This window comes from Pelodiscus sinensis, chromosome 24 (assembly GCF_052426305.1).
Source record: "Pelodiscus sinensis isolate ZL-2025 chromosome 24, ASM5242630v1, whole genome shotgun sequence".
NCBI classification, from domain to species: Eukaryota; Metazoa; Chordata; order Testudines; family Trionychidae; genus Pelodiscus; species Pelodiscus sinensis.
The window spans coordinates 15,239,643-15,261,235 of record NC_143075.1 but is presented as its reverse complement, the minus strand read 5'-3'; the positions used below and the strand labels follow the sequence as shown (position 1 = coordinate 15,261,235).

The following is a 21,593-nucleotide window of genomic DNA, read 5'->3' as shown; positions in this document are numbered from 1 at the left end:
ACGCGGAGGGGCGCTAGGACCCGGCGGGAGGCAGGCGGGAGGGGGCGGGGCGAGGCACGTCAAAGGGCCGCGTCAGGCGGACAGCGGAGCCTGGCAACTGTGGCGCGGCGGCCGCCCCGCGGTAAGGGCTGGGCGATACCGGCTTATAATGGGGGGGGCACCGAGCGTGACCCCCCGCAGGGGGCGCAGGGCTTTGGGCGGCCCCAAGGGGGGGCTGTGGGGCGGGGCGCGGATTTGGGGGGCACTGAGCGCCCCCGAACGGGCGGGGCGCCGGGTGCTGCGTGTGCCCTGGAGTCAGGCGGGGGGGGCACCTGATTCCCGGCTCCTGGAAGGTGCCAAACTCCCAGAAACTCCCCCCCCCAGCTTGAAAGCAGCAAGGGGCCCAGTGTGGGGGTGCGCGGGGGGGGGAGGAGTCGCTGCCCTGCGAAGCTTGGGGGGGGGGGGCGCTGTGGGTTCCATGAGCCGCCCTCCCAGAGTGTCCCAGCATCCCAGAAGGGTGCTGGGGAGTCGTCCAGTCCAGTCGCCTGCCCTCACGGCAGGACCCGGGACCGTCCAGATCCGTGTTTCTCAACCTTTTTTTTTTTTATAAAGCTATACGGTTTTCAAAAAAATAATCAAAGTAATAAAAAAAAGGGCTCCCAGCACGGCCAGTTTTCAGACACACACAGTTTTTTTCCTACCCTTGCCACACACTGGTTTAAACAACTTGATCGTAGCCGGCCGGGCGATGAAATTTGTGGGTGTACAAAGCACAAAAATAATAACGTGCTATAAAACAACGAGAATTCAGGTTTGTCCTAATGTCACTTGTTGACGTACCTCCCCCAACTTCTCCTGAGTACCCGTAAGTACCACTGGTTGAGAAACACTGGTCTAGATCATCCCTGGCAGGTGTCTGTCTAACCTGCTTTTAAATATCTCCGGTGATGGAGATTCCACAACCTCCCTACGCAATTTATTCTAGTGTTGAACCACCCTGACACTTAGGAAGTTTTTCCTGATCTCCAACGTAACCCTCCCTTGCTGCAATTTAAGCCCATTGCTTCTTGTCCTCTCCTCAGAGGCTTATCCAGGCTTGTTCAAGATCCTCGCTGGACAAACACAGTGACCCTGAAAATGTAAATGAGAAACAAAACCAATTTGGGTGGTGCCAAAATACAACTAATAAAGTCTTCATTGAGAAGATGCTGAAGTTGTTGCCTGCTTCCAGATAGCATCCTTAAGAACTCACATAACCTCCATCCACTGAGAGATCCCAGAGCCTTGGATTGTGCTGAGTGGTACATTTCCCTAGCGACTAATCCAGATACACATGTGGGACCTAATCCAAAAGCCATTGTAATGGATAGAAGGGTTCCTATTGACTTTGGTGCATTCTGGGTCAGATCTATTGCCATCTGTCATCGCCCTAAGCTGATGTTACCATTTTGGAATTTAGGCATCGAAAACTGTGGTCTTGCCCTGCAATTGTACTCAAGTGGGTGCATCTTCAAGATTAGGGTCTCTGTGCAAAAGGAAGGATAGCTCAAGGTTGAGGGTACAATCATGAAATGCTGGCAATCTGGGTCCAGTTCCTTGCTGTGCCACAGACTTTCTAGGTGCCCTTGGGCAGAGTTCTAGCTGTTAAAGGTATGTAAGTGTGGCTGCACTTGGTGACAGTGGAATTTAGGTTCCTATGTGCCTCAGTCTTTTGGAAATGAAATGTCAACTTCTAAATCAGTCAGGCACGGCAATGCTAAGTGTGGCAATGCCTAAATACCTTTAAAATATATGGCCTTAGTCACTTTGTGCCTCAGCTCCCCAGCTAATGGCACTTTCGTACCTGGTAGGGATATTGAGAAGATAAATATGTTAACAATTGAGCTGAGGTGCTCAACTGCTATATAACAGAAGCCATGTAGGTACCTAATGGGAGGGGGAATTTGGTTTTATAAAACTTTTTTTCCAAGTCAATGACATTTTGCTGTTTGGCTTTAACTCCCTCCCCCCCACTCAGTTTCACTGCCCAGGCAAATGTTTAAAAAAATCCCCAAACAACAAGAAGAAAACATGCCCACAAATAGCAGAAACCATTGAATAAATTCAAATTTGCAGTCTGCGCTGTCATCAAGAACACAGACAGACGTTATCTTGTGCAAAATTGTGTAACCCACTATCCTCTTAACTGAGTTCAGATCTGTGAGCAACCATGAGGGCAGTCCAAGTAAATGGGAGCTACGTGGTCTTTCAAAATCTGGACCCTTGGTTGGTCTGTGTAATAGCAATTAGTGTGTGTGTGAACATCATTCTAGAGCAGCAGTTCCCAACCTTTTCCAGATGGGGACCCATTTTGACAATTCAGGAAGACTTGGTGACCCAAGGCAATTCAAAAATGGGGGGAGGAGGGAGGGCAGAGCCACCTGGGGAGACATTTGGTGATCCTTTTGAAATGTAATGGTGACCCATATTTGGGTCCCAACCAATAGGTTGGAAAACCCTGTTCTAGAGTGTGGATTTTTGCGGTGGGTGTGCAGGTAAGGGGAGGTTGGAGGGAGGAATCTGCATTGCTCCTTGAACTGAGAACAGAGAGAGTAACTCATTTTCCAATTCATTTGCAGGTTACTGGAAAGATGACCACCCTCACTCGGCAGGATCTAAACTTTGGACAAGGTAGTGTAGTGTGCTGCTCGCCAGAAGCTTGTGAGGCTTCTTGCTGGTACAGGGAGTCATATAACCCAGTGGTTTTCAAACTATGGGTGACAACCCACTACTGGCTCATGGAATGTCAGGCACTGAGTCTCATTGCTGCAGGTGGATCAGGTGACCAGTGGAGGTGCTAAGGCAGGCTCCCTGTCTGTCCTGGCACCACAGACTGTGCTGCACCCCAGAAGTGGCAAGCAATGGGCCCGGTTCCTGGGGTCAGAAGAGTGCACAGGGCTCCATGCACTGCCCCTTGACCTGCCCCTGCCCTGAGCACTAGCCCCTACTTCCATTGGCTGGGAACTTGCTTCTGGCTGCTTCCGGGGCACAGCATGGTCTGCAGTGCCAGGAGAGGCAGGAAACTGCCTTAGACCCCCACTGCACCACTGACCGGGAGCTGCTCAGGGTAAGTTCCTTCTGCCCCAGCCCTGATACGCCCCCTCCCCAAAGCCAGAACCCCCTCATACACGCCAAAGCTCTCATCCTCAGCCCCCCTCTGGAGCACACACTCAGATTAAATTGTGTTGTGGGCATCAATTTTCTTCAATAGGGTCAAGAGAAAAAAAGTTTGAAAACCACTTATGTAACCCTTGTGGAGATAGAGCTGGCTCTGTCTTCTATTTCCCAGCTTGGAGCTTCTGCTATGACTGGGGTAAAACCTGTACAGGGAAAATGGGATGCCTTTAATGCCTTGCTGGTGATTCTTTTTTACTTCCTGTCATAATTGGTAGCGTAGTGTTGCTGTGGTGGAAAATGGCTGGTGTATTCCACCCAGCAAGTGGTTATATTTCCATGGTGAATGTAGGGATCTCAAGGGTAAAACGCTTTGGGAGGACTGTCGCTGCAGTTTATAAAACAAGCAATATAAAAATAAAATCCTGAGCAGCAATTAAACAGCAGATTCATGCGGCTATGAAATATTTGCTGAGCTTGTTTTTCTTTGTTCCACCCTCCCTTGTTCTGTTCGCCAGTGGTTGCAGATGTTCTCTCTGAGTTTCTCGAAGTGGCAGTTCACCTTATCCTTTATGTTAGAGAAGTTTACCCCATTGGAATCTTTCAGAAGAGGAAAAAATACAATGTCCCAGTCCAGGTAGGAGAGACTCCAGTAGTTCTGTGGCTATGAGGAAATACAGTTAAGCAGACAGCATGCTGAATGTTCAAAAGCACTATATAGATATAAGAGGTATTCTTATTAATGCTTGAGCTCGAGGGGGTGCTACTGAAATGGCTTTGGCCATGAGTGAGATATTGGATGTTAATTTGTGCTGGCTAATGCATAATTGAATTAGTTTATATTTGAACAAACTTAAACCCTTAATGCTATTTAAAGTGAATTTAGTAGTCCTGAAAGGAATGAATTAGCAGTGCTGGAGCCTGAAGTGTTACACATATGCACAGAGCAGATAGATCAGCAGCAGCAACAGTGCAGATTTCCCCCATGCTGCCTTACTCCTGCCTGTGAGGGACTATCCCTAAGGAAAAGCAGTTGTGAGGTAGACAAGGTAGTTGTCAGCAAACACCACTGGACTTATTTCCCATAAGATTTGTCTTTGAGATCACTCACTGCACTGTCGTCCTATGTTAACAACTTCTAAACACCACTTACCTCTGCTAGATTAAAAATGGCAACCTAGCGGTTAACTGTTCCATCACAGTAGCAGTTCTGCAGTCCACCTGCCCTTCTCCAGGCCTACCAACAGGAGGGAGGCAAAGGGGGGGCTCTTTAAATTGCTGTCAGAGCACTGCGCACCACACTCCGAGTGGCTCTAAGGGCTACAGGGAGGGAGGGCAGCACTGAGGTTTGGGAGGGACCTGGCATGGTGCGCTTGCTTCCCCATCCCTTCCAAGACCCCACCCCTTTGGGGAGTGTAGCACTCCCTTTCCACAAACACACACCTTACCCAGAGGCCCAGCATGGCTGTCGGCTCCCCTGACCATCTCTAGCTATTCAGAACATAGCACTGAGTTCGCATTCTGTTTGCACAGATGTCCTGTCACCCAGAGCTGAATCAGTACATCCAGGACACGCTGCACTGTGTGAAGCCACTACTCGAGAAGGTGAGGCCATGCTAGATATCCTCATGCTGGGCATAACCTTTGTGCTCTTCCCCAACTGCTCTGGTCACAAGTAGTTAGATGACTTTAAAATAAATTGTCCTACTATTATAGAAACAGTATTTACAGAAACAGTGTTTGTAAGTGACAATATTTTCTATATTTGGTACAGATATTTGTAAAGCGTTAGTGACCTAATCAGTTTCTATACATTTCTTTGCTGTCAAAATCCAGGTTTGGTGCTATTCACTTATTCACACTGAAACAGAAGGGACACCATCAGACTGCAAACTGTATATATGTCCTTAACTGTGAGATGTTCAAATGATTAAAACTGGCTAACTCTTTAAAAAAAAGATTATAAATCCTGAAGACACTTAGTCATAAGTAACTTGACCTATGTGAGCAGCCTTATGGAAATTAGTGGGGTTAATAATTCAAGCAACGTTAGACACATGCCTAAGGCTTTGTTCCTGCAGTGAGCTCCACATAGGAGAAGGGGTCTGGCTGTGCAAAGCACATTGCCTTAGTCTGTTTTTCACTCCTCCCACTTTGGCATTGCTCTCAGTGTGGAGGACTGAAATAGGGCAGGTTCACTTCCTGGTTAGTTTTCATCCATTTCACTTTTGAGTATTTGCCACAAAGCTGCAGGGGTTGGTTGCCAGCACCACAGGGTTTAATTTTTTAATATATATATATCCTAATATAGATATTAGGACTTTTAAACACTTATTTTTACATAAACTAATTAGTGGAGCCTTCCTGCTCGTCTGAAGAAGTGGGTTTTCCCCATGAAAGCTCATACTAATTTTTTAGTCTCTAAAGTGACACAGGACTGCTTCTTTCCTTCCTGGTGTCCTTTGAACTAGGACAGAAAGCCTCTGAAGGCTGGCTGTTGCCTCTCCATGTAGCAGTAGCTAGAGAAGGAAAAGTCCTATTTGCTGGATTCCAGCTCCATACAAGTCCTAAGGATAGTCTCCCCCCAGGTGGGATCTCATATCCAATAATAAACATATAAGGCATTTGATTGTAGCCAGAGCCATCTAGCAGCCTTTTGAAGCGCTGGGAATACACTGTAGTGATGTGGGGCTAGATATGTTCCTAATTCATAGGGAGCATCAGAGCCAGGTGGGGAGCAGGGGAAAAGTGATGGTCGGGGTAGAGCTCTCCTGACCTGTCTGTGCTTGCAGAATGATGTGGAGAAGGTGGTGGTGGTGATCCTGGATAAAGAGCACCACCCCGTGGAGAGATTTGTCTTTGAGATCACTCAGCCACCTCTACTTTCCATCAGGTAAAGGTTCCCTCTCACCAGCCCGGTGCAGCTAGTGCCTGCTTCCTTCCCTCCGTATTTCACTTTGGGAACTGATATTGTCAAGGGCCCCTCCATCTGGCCCAGGGAGCTCTCATAATGCTCTGTTTCCTCCCCAGCTCAGACTCCCTGTTGTCCCACGTAGAGCAGTTGTTGCGTGCCTTCATCCTGAAGATTAGCGTGTGTGATGCCGTACTTGACAACAACCCCCCAGGTAGGACTGAAATCCTCTTTTTATAGGGCGGGCTCTGTCTGCTGCTCCAAGGATAGCCTGACTGCCCGATTTCACATAACACTCTTTGCATAAAGCGTGGGGAAATGTCTTTCCTGGACAGATGCACTAGAGCTTGCTTTGCACAGCTGCACTCAGTGATGCTCAAATGGAGATGTGGGAGGAAAATAATCTCTTGTACAGGAGCTCTACCCCCAAAAGATCACAAAGCATTTTGCGTATTAGACACCCGTAGCATCACTGAAATGCAACTAGCTCTGGAGTGGAGGGGAGCAGCCAGCTAGCAGAGAGCATCCTGGTCAAGAGGTGAGGGGTAGAAATTAAATACTGGAGCAAAATCCTAATCCTATAAAAGGTGGCTTGGACCAGTTTCATCAGAGGCCTGGAGGTGACAATAGGTTTACTGGAGAGGAAGGTGGAGACCATGGAGGAATCCACAGTTTCTGAATTGTGGCACTAAGGAGAGAATTAGCAAAGTCAGAGATACCCGAAAATGACAGGTTACCTTCCCAATCCTTTGGTATTTACCTAGCTGTGGATGAAGCACACAGAGGAGATAGCTTTGTCTGGGCACTACCCAGATCATACCCTGGTCCGTTACCTCCAAGTCTCTGGCTGTGCGATTAGTGCGTTCCTCTCATCTCAGCCCTTTCTCTTGTAGGCTGCACCTTCACTGTCCTAGTTCATACGAGGGAGGCTGCCACAAGAAACATGGAGAAGATCCAGGTGATCAAGGTAGGTGATGCCTCTGTCTGCTTGTTGTGTGCAGTGAGCTGCACAGCAAAGAAGTATGGAAGTGAATTAAGGTCTTGCAGTTTGGGATTCTCCTTTCATCAGTGCGCCTGTTCCCTGGAGATGCTGGGAGAAAAGATCTCCAAAGACCTCTCCCTAAGGAAGGTGTGAAGTTTTGCACTTAGAACATACATGCGGTGCCCTACGTGTCTGGCCCTTTGAGGGTCATTGGGTGTAGCCATGCCTATGGCTGACCAGGTGACTATAAAAGCTAACCAAGTAGCCCAGTTATGGGGAAAGCTGCAGGGAGCAGGAAGGCTCCTGCTGGAGACCTTTAGGCTAGGGCCATAGGAAGTAGGCTGGCTCCTGAGGTAGGCCTTAGACCAGAGCAAGGTGGAGCCCAGGCAGACAGCCTGTAGGACGATGGAGGAAGAGCTGCCAGGAGTGGGAGGCACTGACTGGCAGCCCTTGGGTCAGGGAAAGGGACAAGTTTGACACATGGAATCTGTTACCTGTTTCACATGAAAGAACTCAAGCAAAACCCTTGTGAAGGAGGTGTGAACCAGCCAGCAGGCAGGGTGGCAATGAGCCTAGGGCTGGATAGGCAGGCCAGCAGCCTACCTAGATGTCAGCCAGGACTCCTGGGGCAATAGCATCCCTACGGGGAAGTCAGCCAACCCCTGTGGAAATAGCATACCTGGCTTCCAGATGAGCAAGTGGCTAAAGATTTGATCTTGCAAGGTGCTGAGCACTCTCTCTCCTCTGGATGACTTTGGTTTGTTCTCAGGCTGTAGCTCCAGTGCAGAGGATAAGGCCTGACAGTGGAGGTCTGGAGAAGGGAATAGGAGGAGGAGAGTGAGGTTTCTGAGTGTATAGGACAATGGAAACCATATTAATTAGACACCTCAGCTCCGCCTCCACTGTTAAACTAGCTGAGGGATGGGCGCGGTGGGGATTGTCAGTGAGACTTTCCTCTATAAACAACTTGGAAGCTGTGGGCTCCCAGTTACCTCCCCAGCACATCAGCAGCAAGGCCGCATGTCCCTCTGCTCAGACACACGCTTCGCCTCTGGTCCTTCCCCTCTCCAATCTGTTATCCCTCTCACAGCCTCACGTCCCCCCGTCCGCCCCCTGTCCCTCCTAACTCCTCTTCTCATGGACCCAATGACAAGACGGGGGGCAGGACAGGAGCACTAGTGGGGTGCAGAAGACCAAAGGGTGGGGCAGCAGTGGATCCTTGCCACCTCCAGCCAACACTGCTCCCATTTCAAGCCCTCTGAGGATGGCAGAAAGGGAGGGTGCTCTCTGCAGCTCATTCTCCCTGTTTTATTCCTGCTCCAGGACTTCCCATGGATCCTGGCAGATGAGCAGGACGTGCACATGCATGACCCCCGGCTAATCCCCCTGAAGACCATGACCTCGGACATCTTAAAGGTGAGCAGAGTGCAGGCCCAGCCTGGCATGAGCACTACTTCAGTCTATTCATACTCCCCAGGGTGAAGGGAATCTGTCACCTGCATGGCATTGGCTTACCACTGCTGTGAATCATCTTACCCCAGCCGGAGCTGCTGACCCAGGAGTCACTGTGCACTGAGCCCAGGCAAGCATGAGAGGGTGGGACCTTCCTCATCCAAAGTATGAAGCCCTTTTGTGGCAGGATGCACTGGCCTTATTATCCCATCACCAGTAAGCAGGGAGTCAGACAGTCTACGAGGGCTGAAGTGGCCAATGAACAAGCCACAGAACAATGACCCTGCTGTCAGAGATGAGCCTATGGCACAGCCAGCTGCTGGAAAGCTGGGCTGTAGCTCCGGTCTGTGAATGCTTTGTGTTTTACTGCAACCCCTGCCCACTAATAGTCTGATTGTGAGGGACCGAGCACCTCCTAACAATGCGCCCAAGACTCCCCTTGGAACTGGGCTCCTTGAAGGTGTGGACCTAGAGCAAAAATAAATCCCTGGACTGAATCCTTAGCTCTTTGTTGCTGCCTTATAGCACCAGCTTACCCCATCTCCTGAAATGGACTCTGATCACAGGTGCTAACTGTGGTGAAAACCCAGCTGATTAAGTCTGATTTCCTCCCTCTACAGTACAGTTCTCCTAATAGGGAATTAAATCAATAGGCTGTGTCTAGACTGGCATGATTTTGCGCAAAATCTTGCTGCCTGTCTACACTGGCTGCGAGTATTTGCACAAGAACACTGACTTTGTAATGTACAAAATCAGTGGTTCTTGCGCAAATACTCTGACGCTCCTGCTCAAGGATAAGCCCTCTTGCGTAAGAGGGCTAGTGTAGACAGTAACGTTAATTTCTTGCGCAAGAAAGCCTGATGGCTAAAATGGCTATCGGATCTTTCTTGCACAAGAAAGCATTTACACTGGAACGGATGCTTTTGCGCAAAAGCAAATCTTCTGCGCAAAGGCACATGCCAGTATAGACGCTCTCTTGCGCAAATACTTTTAACGGAAAATCTTTTCCGTTAAAAGTATTTGCGCAAAATCATGCCAGTCTAGACGCAGCCATACTGCAGAAGATACTACACACATCCATATAGGTTACCCTGCATGGTTCCTTTCTTAATGCCTTTTGCTTATTCTCTTCTAGATGCAGCTCTATGTAGAAGAAAGAGCCCACAAAGGTACCTGATGCTGACTCTTGTAATCATCTTCAGCCTTGTCCAAGGCTCAGATCATCTAGAGGAATTAGGTGTCTTCTACTGGGATGCAACTTACCTAGTGAACAGGTGCTTTTTCAGCTGGCTCCAGTGACAATGTCCCTCGAGCAGCTACTGAGGGCCATGTGCCTATGAGTTTAAAGTGCCCTTACTGCTCGCTTTATATAGAACTGACTCCTACATGTGAGCAGGCTGTTTGGTGTGGGTTTGTGTGTGGAGTGTTTTAGTAAATCCTCAGATACAAAGCGGGGGGGGGGGGGGTAATACAAGCTGCAGATGGGAATCAGAATTTCTCATTTTGTTTTTTATTAGCCCAATTTAAGCATTAATAGGGTAGTTCAATTGTACATTGATACTTGTATGTCAATGACCATTTTTGTTACCTATGAGTATCCAGCTGGATAAAGCTGTGTTTGTTGTGCTGGAAGTCTGAGATTGGGGGCCAACTTTGTTCCTGCTGTGACTGGTGAAATCACTGGACTTACAGCAGGGATGAGGGGGTCCTGACATACAATGTGTGTCCCCTGTGAGTGATCTGTAGTTATCAATAAATACTGAGCGAGTTTTACCAGTGTGGCGCTAGCCTGACTTTTTGTAAACGCAGCCTCCCCCTGAGCAGTTGAGGTACAGGGACTGTACTGGTCAGAGCACTATTTCACTCTGTCACCAAGTGTAACTGGCACCACTGCACCCAGTGGACTTGCTCTCTCTTTGTTTTCAGTGTTAGACACAAGTGATGACCACATGGTTCCATGGGAAAGTTTTTAGGAGGTGTGTGGAGAACCTCTCCTGGATTCCTTTGCAATGCAATATCCCCCGTGCACATACACTTCCACGGGGAGAGAGATCTTGCCCTCAGATCCTATCGATCCCTAAGAAACTAGCGCTGTACACACAAGATGCTGGGCCCCACTATGTCACATCACAATATTTTAGAGACCCAGCACTCAGGATTCACTCAAGAAGAGGAGGTTCCCATGGCAAAGGTAATACAGCACCACCCTCCTGCCTCTCTAGGAAGGGTCTCCTCTCCATCCTGTGGGAGAAACAATAAACAAGGGCATTGTCCTTGTAGCATAGGCCCATCTCCTGACTCAGCTCTGCCCCCTCCGGATCCTCTGTGAGGTTCAGTGCTATTACCCTGCAAGCTGAGGCATCTGTTCCTTGTCTGAGCTCCTACAAGAGTTGTTTGAGGGAGGGTTTTTTAAATAGCACATGCAGTTAACATGAATTTTTATGGTAAAATTCCCCCTGAGGTAACTGAAATGCCCACTCACGCTGTTTCCAGTAAAGTCTACATAACACTCTTTTTCAAAACTCGGCCTCAGTGGGGCCTGCCAAAGCTCGTAGAATCGGTGAGGGTAGAAAAGGGAAGAGCAGTGGGGGGGGGGGGGGGGGGTAAGGCTGGCAAAGAAACACTATTTACTTCACTGAGTTCCCTTGATGACCAGTCAGCGAGATGGTCACCGTGGAATCACCTGATGCCCTACTCCCAGGCTATGCCTACACTGGAGGGTTCTTGGGCAAGAACGGCTGCTCTTCCGCAGAGCATCCACACTGCCCGCCCGCTCTTGAGCAAGAAGATTTACAGGACAGCGTCTGAAGAGAGGGCTCTTGCGCAAGAGCTACGCTCTCTTCTAGCAGGCGTAAGCCCTCTTGCACAAGAGGGCAATGTGGATGCGGGGCAGGGGTTTCTCGTGCAAGAAAGCCCCATGGCTAAAATGGCCATCAGAGCTTTCTTGCGCAAGAGAGTGTCCACGCTGTCACGGATGCTCTTACACAAAAGCACATGGCAGTGTGGACATGTTCTTGCTTAAGAACTCGCCAGTGTAGACATAGCCCTAGTGTCAGAGCAGAATTGTCAGACGAAAGAGACTAAAGTAATAGACTAGCAATATGCAGATTTCTAAATTTCACTTTATTGATTCCTGTTAGACAGCCAGTAGCACAAGCACTTCAGGTGTAAAGAAAATTCACTCCTCTCTGCCGCACTTCCTTTCCTTGGTGCTATGATGCCCCAGGACCCTTCTTTTTAGCCACACACTAAAGCAATGAGGCCCCAGTGTACAGGAAAAGCTACAGCCTGGTTCCATCAGCCTCACTACATTTAGTCAATCTGTAGCTATCCAAGACACCCAGGGTTGAAATCAGAGAGAGATTTTTTCACACTGTAGGAAGGGGGGAGCGGTGACATGGGCTTGAGGAGGTGGTTTTGTTTTCAGCATATAAAGGAGGCCTTGCAACTTTTTTGTCACTTGCTTTACATGCTACACTTTGGAGTCTCACATTATTTTCTAGGGAAGCTTCTATAGGTGCCTGGAGAACCCATATGTTTGACTAGCGATTCCAAGAAAGCAGTTTAATTCAGACCATTGAGAACTTGTTCATGTCTCTGACAACCAAAACCACGGACCGTTGGCCAAGCTCTCGAAAGGTTCACAACAGCCCTAAACCCAAAGGTGAGAGAAGCAATATTTATGTCCAAGCAAAATGCTGCTCTCAAAGGACCTGAAAATCCTGATCCTAAAGCAGGTAAAACAACAAAAGTCCCTGCCCACAAGTGGTCCCTGGTGAGGCCCTGCAGCCCTTAACGGCAAACCACACCCACTCCAGCTCTCCTTCACAACCCCTGAGGTTTGCAGAGAGTTGGTAGCATCACCCTTTGCTTCTGGGTCAGAGCACAATAGTAGTCACATTAGCCAGTCCTGCCTACTTCTGCCTTCCTCTGGGATCCCCCTCTTCCTTCCTTTCAGCTGATAGCAGCTCTCACTTCTGGAGATACTTCTATGCACCAAGCCCCTTAGCTTTCCCTTACTCCAATAACTGGCTTCCTCTGCCAACAGCCTGTCTTTCAATTCCAGCTCAATTAGCATGAATGGGGGGGGGCAGAGTGACAGGATGCTGAGTTAGAACCCCCTGTTTCATCCTCCAAAGCTCACTAGGTTTTTACACCTCTCAGCTGTTCTACAGAAACCCACAGGCACAATCCTCACTTCCTAATCTCCGCCCCTTTGAAGGTCTCCTTTAAAATGCTGCAGGAGTCCCCATTTCTGACATCAGGCTCCTTGTGCTACAGCCAAGCCCACGTACTTTAGAAGAGGCAGATTCCTAGGCCCTGCAGCACACTCTCTGCCCTGGGAGAGAAACTCTGCAGCTTGGCCTGGCAAAGAAAGCATGGGGGAAAAGAGCCATTTCAGAGGGCAGAGCTTGTAGGAGGCTGGCTGCCACTCCTGAGAGCTCGCTTGTCAGCTGTCAGCCAGATTATGGAAACAGAGTCACAAAAGGACAGCAAAAAAAAAAAAAAAAAAAAAAACCAAACAAACAAACCAAATCTGATACCAAACAAAGTCTGAACTGGCAGAATTCACCCAGATTAACTGAAGGGCGACGAGTGGCCTTTGGTTCCAGAGACTGAGTCTTCCCCATGGAACCTCTACGCGGACGTCCCTGGCTCAATGGTGATGCTGCTGTTGGTCACTCTGCACCCATACCATCCTGCCCAATACTGAGTGTCCTGTCCGCCGTGTTGGAAGAAGATGTAACGAACTCCAGCCTTGTAGTTCCGGAAAGTGTGAGAGATCTGAGGGGTAAGAAAGGAGGAGAGAAATTTTTCACTTTGCCTGATGAACTCCGCCCCTGTCCTGTGACTAAGAGCATGGTTGCACTGCAAAAACCCAACAGCAAGCCACGGCAAGGAGTCTCAGAGGCAGGTCAGCCCAGCAGGAGGGTGGCTCTCAGAGCCTGGATTACAGCCCAAGCAGGCTATTTTTAGCACAAGGCTGGGGCAGCTGACTCCGGCTTTGAGATGTATTGCCCTGTGTGGGGGCGGAGGCGGGCAAGGGGAGGAGTTTTAGCAGGCATCCCTGTGGGAAAGCGATGGCCTTGTAAAAAAGTTAGCTCATGAATACTCTCTCTGTGCTGGGAGGCAGAAAGACACAGAGGCTTGTGCTATTCTATACAGAAATACCGAAAAGTTTAAAATAAAGTTTTACATTAAAAATCCAGCCTTGTCTAGCCTGGAAGCCTCTTTCATATCTATAGTTAGGTACTAGAATCTCCAAGTTCTCCCCCATTTAGCTCACTGCAGCACTGCATAATGTTGCTTAGACAGGCCTAATGCATTTAGCCAGCCAGTGCACAGGGAAAGATGAAACCCCTTTGCTAAGTCAGTATCTTCCGCATCTACAGTGCTACTGCTGGTGAAGAATCATCATTTAGTGTTTTCAAACCAGTTGCAGGGATTTTGACCCATCTTCCATTAAATCTGGTCTCTGCTACTAGGTGTAGGCTGTTAGTGTCCATAAACCACTGCCTATCATGATAGCCAATATTCTTATTGTTTTCCTTGTGCTGCCTGTGTGTTTTCTTCTGTTGGGTGTTTTATGCTAGATTGCCTGCTCTGGGGGGAAGGCCTGTCTTTTTTGTTCTGAGTTTGCATCACACATAATAGTCCTGGTCCTTGACTCAAGCTCTTAGGCACTGATGCAACAACAAATGATGATGATTTCCTAGCAAAACCTGTCTTCTAACAGCACAGCCACGCACACGTGTCTACACACAAAGCTTGAGTTCTGCCAACACAACTTTGAACTCCAGCCAGTGAAGTTACAGCAGCTTGAGTGATATTAGCCTCTCTGCCTGGACTGTTGTATCAGCCGAGTGCCTGTGTGGCTGTGTACCAAGTGTCCTCCAGCAACAGCTCCAGGATTCAAGTGTCCCAACGACTGCAAACTGCTCTGCTCAATGTGCTGAATGTTGCTGAGACACTGACACTGCTTCTTCTATGACCTCCCTCTCCCTCTACTATTCTACCGGGAAAACCGATCTTCCTGCTATGCCTAAAGTGGGGGGGGAAAAGTGAGCAGAGAAACACACACATCCAGCCTCTTCAGCTCTAAGTCTTACAAAGCACTCACCCAATTTCTTATTCCTTTTCAGGTCACCTCTATCAGTCACAAGTCAAATTTCCCTCCTATTTCTGACAGATCACCTCCCCTTCCTAGCTTCCCTTCTCACACTGAGCCAGCTGCTGCACATCAGTGACTGCTCTGGCTTCTGCCTCTCCCATATTAAGTAACACCGAGGCCCACAACAGGTATTTTAAAATACTTCCAGGAAGGAGGAGCAATTCAGACCTTAAAGGATGCAAGGAATTCAGACACAAAGTTAAAGATGCACCGAAGAGGACAGGCTAATGATATTTGACTCAGCTTGGCTTTTCTTTAAAAATTGTTTTGACAAAGTGCTAATAGCAGTTTGCCCAGGAAGGATTTGGAAATGTCAGCACAAAAGCTGGTTGTTATCTTAACAAACAGTTCCCTGTTGCAGAAGTGAAACTGGATTCTTAGTAACACTGATGGAAGCATAGAAAACAAAAAAATGTTACAGCAGAGGGGGGAAAATATCAATTTTCAAAGCTTTTCAATCATATTTGATAAGTGATTTGGTGCCAGAGGTAGCAATATGCTTATTGTTAAACTAGATTTCGATAGTGGCAGGCTTATCAGAAAATATTTGGATTTTTAAATCTTCTGCTTTAAGCCTTGCCACCCAAACAGACAAAATATTCTGTTAAAGTAAGAGACATAATAGAAAATAGGTTGGTCAAGTTGCACAGTTTCCCTGCTGAAGAAACTAACTAATCACAACAGGATCAGGCATATTCACGTTTCTCAGGTTTTAATTAGGTTAGCAATAAGTCAGGACATTTGTTTAAAAAATAACACACAAATGATTTCAGTGACAATGGCATTGTCTACGCTGGGAATTACCCTGATTTCAGGCCAGTGTACTCTGAATTTAGGGTTTATCTACACAGGAAAGCTGCTTCAATATAACTTGAGGTGCCCAGTTTTGCTGGTGAGCTCTTCCTCTGGTTTAAGAATGGTTTCTCTGCTTAGTGAGATTTGGAAGAGGCTTAAAACAAACCAAAATAATATCTACACAATGTCTTGCACCAGTGTAATGTTATTTCAATGTCTGCATTTATTTAAACTCTCCACGTTTCAACAGATATAGGAAGTGCTGAGCATCTGCAACCTCTACTGAACCCAGCTCCCTCTCCCACTGCTGTGCTTCTACAAGGCCACTAAAGAATAATGTTAGAGCTGCATGCCCAAAGCCAGCAGATGTCCTGGGGAAGGGAGACCCACTGTTATCCAGCTATAGTTCAGATGAGTGTCACATGTTAAAACCACAGCACTGATCTAAAGCTGCTGCCAGCACAGCTACTCCCTGGATTCCTCACCTCTCTCCACTCTGCATCACTCCACTGCTCCATGACTACTGGTTGCGGACAGAACTCATGAAGGACAATGTAGTCTGCAGAGAGCAGCCGCACGCAGAGTTCATAACGGCACCCACAGTCAAACCTGGCAGCATACCTGGAGAGACAGCGAAAGGTCAGGCACTGGGAAGATACACACACCTGCCACAGGGCAGTCACTCTTCTGGGGATGTCCATTGCTAGAGACAAGCCCTCCCTGCTTTTGGCATGGCAAGGACTAGTCCGTTTATACAGGGGCTCGGAAATCCTGCCCATGGGATAGGAAATCCAGCCCTCCATATCACTAATGGTGTCCCCAGTGTTATAGTAACCCAAAAGGTGACGTTACTATTAACTAGTATTTGTCTTTAGAGAACCTTAAAGAACTGTTCAGATGGCAGTATTGTCAGCCTTTGGAGGGGAAACTGAGGCACAGACATTGTGTGAGCAAATGGCAGAGATTGGCGTAGAATTCCAGAATCTTGGCTATGAGTTAACACTGGATCATGATCCCTTCCAGACTAGGAACAGAACTCAATTCTTATTATTAAATAATGATTAAATTATTACAGTCCCAGGAGGCTAAGAGTCAAAGAGCTCCACTGACTAGTCCAAGCTGAAATCTACACATCATAGCATATGCAGACAGTCTAGTTTTTAAACGCACACACTCACCAATCCCTGACTGTAATATCAGGCCGTACTTCATCCATCACCTGATCCCAGTAACCCTCTTCCTTTAGGTTAATGAGCTGAGACTTTAGACATGACCTGGGAACAAATCATGTACGTTTTCAGCATCACATGCAACTTGGTTTTGAGTATTTCCTCATCTCTCCAGTGAAGTTTAGTGGTTCCCTTTAAGTTAAAACCCAAGCTCACCCCAGATTAGTAACACCAGGTACTGTGCCAGACATGGTAGACCAGACAGCACATGGTTCAGGGATGTAGCAGCAGATGTGCTAGACACTCAACAGCAGCTAATACTCCCCTTTGACTCCTACTCAACTGCCTTTATTGTGGGTTGCTGGAACCAGACACACACCGAGAACTTGAATCCGATTATCCCACAGATTTGGAAACACTGTTCAATCTTACTGGCAAATGACTGAGGAAAGCTGTCTACGTTATAACCCATTTACCAACCCTTTACATAACCTGTATGACCGCTGCTTCTATTAGAAAAGAAGCAAGAATCCAAACGGTGAGGAGCTTCCATCTGCACTAAAAAGCTCTTCCGGGTAGCCCTTGAGTGCCCTTCAGAGAATTTCCTGGCTGGCAGGATGACTCATGAAGGCAGAAGAGGATGCTCCCTCTGTATCTCCACAAACTAACTAAGATATTTGTTCTGCTTTCTCTTCCTGGACCCAGCTCCACCCACCTGCCTTAAGTCCGGTACGCTCCCAGCCAGCCAGTTTGCCCTCTTCCCTCCAGGCCCAGGCTCCAAGCATGAGAACCTGATTCTTACCCATATGAGGTGACAAAGTACTTGTGCACTTGTTGGCTGGGAAAGTCTGTCCCATGTTCCCCAGGCAGGTCCTCAACCTTCCATTCGTCTCCCTCGTTGGAGTCCAGTTTCCAGAACTGAAAGCTCTCTAGAAAGGGATTGTAAAGAGGACAGTGAGGCCACTCAAACCGCAGACAGAGGGTTAATCGCCAAAAAGGAGAGAAGGGGCTGAGAACCTGACGTTTTCAGCCCTCACCTCAAATTTCCTGAGTGCAGGTTTACTTGCCATTGCTAGTGGTTGCACCAGCACAATTATATCAGCAGACAGACTCTCATGGCTGTAACCAGAGCCAATAATTCACAGGGTAGGCAAGGCCCAAGAGATCAGGCCTTGGGCTGGGCTATGAAACTGACCATCCTCATAGCTGCTAAGGAATTCCCCTCCCACCGTACTTTCCAATAAAAAGGAGTGAACCTTCAGCGCAAGGATTTTTGAGTAAGTTTTTCTCCAGGCTGCAGAGGAAGTAGAAGATCTTCCAGTCCGAGATAGTCCTGTTCCACTTCTGATGATTAAAGCCCTCCCGCTGGCACTTGCGTTTCCACAGAGTAGGTATATCGATCATGTCACGCCACAGGACACAGACGAGCCGGCAGTTACAGATCAGCTGCCGGGCGGGGACCAGGGAAAGGAGTTCTAGCAGGAGATCTTCGGGCAGGTCACTGATGTTCGTCATCTTCCCAGCAGCCTGTAATGCGGGCCAGAGAGAGTCACGACACCCAGCACATTCAGCACAGAGAAGGAGAGGGACACACACTGAGCAAAGAAGGTCTCCCATTGAATAGCGGAAGAAGGAAAGGGAGTTAGTACACATGCAAGTCAGATTTACAAAGCACTATGCTAGGCAGACAGCCTGAGGTTGTGGCTACACTGGCAAAAATGGGACCTGTTAGCCACCAATGATTCTCTAAGTGTGAATTGTGGTCTCATTTATGGAACGGTTGGCAAAGTTCTTAAGGCCAGACATTTAGGTGTCCAAAGATGCATATGGGGTTTAGTGGGATGTGGGAGTCCCTATGGGGAACAAGCACCTAACCTACTGACATGATTCTGAAAATGCTCTTAGGCATCTAGCTGCATCTTAAGGCTCCTACATACTTCTGAATAGCTGACCCTTAGGTGCTGGGCTTTGAACCCTGTGCTGAAGCAGAATCTAAACACCATTCAAACACGGCTCCAGCTACATTTGGTTTCCAGTTTGTTTTGGCCAGCTGCAGGTTGACAGAGCGTAGGTGATCCCAAGATGTGTCTGGACATCTCTCTGGTGAGATTTGCAGCTCTGTGGGGATAACTTTGATCAAATGCCTCTGCCTACACATCCTCCAATCAAACAGATTCACTTTGCTCTTTCCCATGCTAGGAATCCTTCTTATCTCCCCAATTCCTTGTACGTCCCAGCCCAGCCCAGCCCAAAAGATCCTGCACCCCATCTACACATGCATCGGCCCTAAAATTGCTAGTGTGGTTACCACCTAGCCAGTATATGACCAGCCTGGCTGTTTTCTTTTAAATGGATTTGCCAATTGCCAAAAAATAATTCAGTCAGCCATTATTATGCTACAGGATCATTCATTTTTTAAGTTTTTGGGGGGAGAGCTAATATTAAACATTTCTGTGGCCAGCTGAAATTACCGCTGCCTTCCCAAGTCCAAAAATTCTATCAAAACAGCTGGAAATACAGCAGCTCCCTGCCCACTGACACACAAGTGCGCAAAGAGGGTTTGAGTCATGAGGAGACACAAGGGCTACGTCTAGATTGCATCCCTTTTTCGTAAAAGGGATGCAAATTAGACGTATCGCAATTGCTAATGAAGCGAGGATTTAAATCTCCCCCGTTTCATTAGCATAAAAATGGCTGCCACTTTTTTTCGGCACAGAGCTTTGCTGGAAAAAAGCGCCAGTCTAGACGTGGATCTTTCCGAAAATAAAGCCTTTTCCGAAAGATCTCTTATCCTTCTTAAAATAAAAGGCTAGTGAGCAGGCTCTCCTCCATCTCAGTGAGCTGCATGATTGTTGTGACCAAGACGGTCTTCCACGATAGGATAGCTTTTCTCACTACACTTGCATACCTAGAATTTGCAGGATGTGCCGAAAGAATCATATCAGCACTTTGATTGGAATCACAGGCAGTGCATGGCAGTCAACATTGTGTGCAATCAGCACGCACCTCGCTGTACGTGCGTGTCTCTTTAGTAACACCAGCAGGAAAAAAAACGGCGTGGACGGAAACCAGCAGAATCTGGCAACCTTGTGCATGGACAACAGTACACGAAGGCTGTGTCTAGACTGGCAAGTTTTTCTGCAAAATCAGCTGCTTTTGTGGAAAAACTTGCCAGCTGTCTACACTGGCCGCTTGAATTTCTGCAAGAACACTGACTTCCTACTGTAAGAAATCAGTGCTTCTTGCGGAAATACTATGCTGCTCCCGTTCGGGCAAAAGTCTCTTTTGCGCAAAGCTTTTGCACAAAAGGGCCAGTGTAGACAGCTCAGATTTGTTTTGTGCAAAAAAGCCCCGCTCGTGAAAATGGCAATCGGGGCTTTTTTGCGGAAAAGCGCGTCTAGATTGGCCACGGACGCTTTTCCGCAAAAAGTGCTTTTGCGCTCTTTTCCGCAAATGCTTTTAACGGAAAACTTTTCCGTTAAAAGCATTTGCGGAAAATTATGCCAATCTAGACGTAGCCAAAATGTCTCTCAGGCCACACCTAGAAACCCAACCATGGGCCACGTGCAGCTAGTAAGTTGCCCATCGCTGCTCTGGGTTGCTGTGGGAGGGTGGGGGGTGAAGCAGCCTGGTTGGAGCTGTGCCAGGCCTGCCTGGGGGCAAGGGGAGAAGTTGCTGGTTCTTTGCATTCCCAAGGTGGCAGCCCTGGCCAAAGGCTTCCCCGGGAGGGTGCTGCCAGCCAGCCAGCGCCAGGGGCTCAGCAGCACCCCGGGGTGCCAGGGCTTTTGTCCCCACAGCGGTGCCTCCCCTACGGGCCCCGCCTGCCCTGCCACGCCTCGTCCCACCAGGGATCCCGGCCTCCCGCGGGACGGACTCGGGGGCAGCGGGGCCCCAGCCCAGCTCCGGCGGCAGCCGCGACCCGCCCGGCAGGGGAGGCTGCCCGGGCCGCTTCCAGCCGAGAGCCGCCCCCCCTTCCCGCGCCCTTACCCGCCCGGAGACCCGCTTCCCGCCTGCGCCGCTCAGGGCCCGGCCTCGCGCCGGGGAAGGGAAAGTGAAACCCGCCCGGGCGGCGCCGCTTGTCACGGGGCCCAGCGCGGAGCCGCCTCCCCCGGGCAGGCCGCTGCCCCCGCACAATCCAGCCCCGGCCGAGCGGGAGCAGACAGGCGCTGGGAGCCCAACCCCTGGGCTGGCGGGGGGCGAGGGGAGCGGGGTCCCCCACGAGCCGCTGCGGGCGGACGGGGCTGTTCGGGGCCGGCTGTCTGAGGGGTCCCCAGGCGGCTGCAGGCAGAGAGCAATGGGGCTGGTCCAGGCGGTGCCTTCCTCCAGCGGGAGGGTCCTGGACCACAGAGCTGGGGGGCAGGGGGAGATGGGCTGGAGACTCAGCTGGGAGCACCGTGTTGGGGGGGGGGGGGCTGCAGGCAGGGAGCTCAGTAGCAGCCAAGGTGTCTGGCGGTGTAAGGACAGAAACACTCACTTCTCCAGATTGGCCCCTTTGGGTGCATTGAGCAAAACCCAGCCCCGCGGAATTTGCAACCCACGGAGCAGGTAGCCAGTCCTGAGCAGTAGCACCGAATTCCATGTGTGCATGACAGAAACCGCAAGGGTCGCAAAAACGGAGAGTTTCACTTTCTGTCGCACCGGCCCACAACATTTTGGCAGCTGAGGCGGGGAGCTCACTTGGAAAGGTCTCCATCCTGCCTTCTTCCTGTTCTACTCCTCTCATCATAGCTCTGCTTCCTACATATGCACCAGCAGCAGACACCATTTTCTACACTCTGGGTCCTAGGACCCCCCCCCCCCACACACACACACAGTCTGGTACCTGAGGCAGCGGCCTCAGTTCGCCTCATGGTAGGGCCAGCCCTCGCCCCAACCCGGGAACTCTGGCCTTGGGGTCCCAGTAGCCAAGGACTTTCAGCCCCAGCCATGGAGCTTTGGCCCTGGGCTGCGAAGCTCCAGCTGTGGCACTCCGGCCACGGC

At 49.2% G+C, this 21,593-nt stretch overlaps 2 protein-coding genes across 3 annotated transcripts; one reads left to right on the top strand and one right to left on the bottom strand.

Moving 5' to 3' along the window:
• On the top strand, nt 1-10,256 carry MAD2L2 (mitotic arrest deficient 2 like 2). Its single transcript, XM_075906641.2, has 9 exons — nt 1-121; nt 2,598-2,649; nt 3,651-3,769; nt 4,666-4,737; nt 5,925-6,025; nt 6,163-6,257; nt 6,937-7,010; nt 8,349-8,441; nt 9,613-10,256. Exons 2-9 carry the CDS (start codon nt 2,610-2,612, stop codon nt 9,652-9,654), a joined length of 636 nt encoding a protein of 211 aa, XP_075762756.1. The 5' UTR covers nt 1-121; nt 2,598-2,609; the 3' UTR covers nt 9,655-10,256.
• Nucleotides 4,872-20,857, bottom strand: LOC102445687 (F-box only protein 6). 2 transcript variants are annotated; one of them, XR_016347815.1, is made up of 7 exons: nt 20,601-20,857; nt 17,870-18,140; nt 17,416-17,542; nt 16,623-16,718; nt 15,930-16,065; nt 13,051-13,262; nt 4,872-7,836 (listed from the first exon to the last, which is right to left on the bottom strand). XR_016347815.1 is itself a non-coding variant. In XM_075906637.2 (6 exons), the coding sequence occupies exons 2-6, from the start codon at nt 18,126-18,128 to the stop codon at nt 13,116-13,118; spliced, it is 765 nt and encodes a 254-aa protein (XP_075762752.2). In that variant the 5' UTR covers nt 18,129-18,140; nt 20,601-20,856; the 3' UTR covers nt 11,580-13,115. The 2 variants fall into 2 exon arrangements, 1 of the variants encoding a protein (XP_075762752.2); XM_075906637.2 differs by lacking the exon at nt 4,872-7,836 and having other exon boundaries at nt 11,580-13,262; nt 20,601-20,856.
• Nucleotides 20,858-21,593: the final 736 nt, after the last annotated feature.

Excerpts from the sequence above, each read along its gene's own strand:
- MAD2L2 (XM_075906641.2), top strand. The coding sequence starts at position 2,610 with ATGACCACCCTCACTCGGCAGGATCTAAACTTTGGACAAG. Across the intron at positions 3,770-4,665 it reads AATACAATGTCCCAGTCCAG|ATGTCCTGTCACCCAGAGCT; the intron begins GTAGGAGAGACT and ends CTGTTTGCACAG. Across the intron at positions 7,011-8,348 it reads AGAAGATCCAGGTGATCAAG|GACTTCCCATGGATCCTGGC; the intron begins GTAGGTGATGCC and ends TTCCTGCTCCAG.
- LOC102445687 (XM_075906637.2), bottom strand. The coding sequence starts at position 18,128 with ATGACGAACATCAGTGACCTGCCCGAAGATCTCCTGCTAGAACTCCTT. Across the intron at positions 16,066-16,622 it reads GATATTACAGTCAGGGATTG|GTATGCTGCCAGGTTTGACT; the intron begins GTGAGTGTGTGC and ends CTGTCTCTCCAG. Across the intron at positions 13,263-15,929 it reads GTGATGCAGAGTGGAGAGAG|ATCTCTCACACTTTCCGGAA; the intron begins GTGAGGAATCCA and ends CTTACCCCTCAG.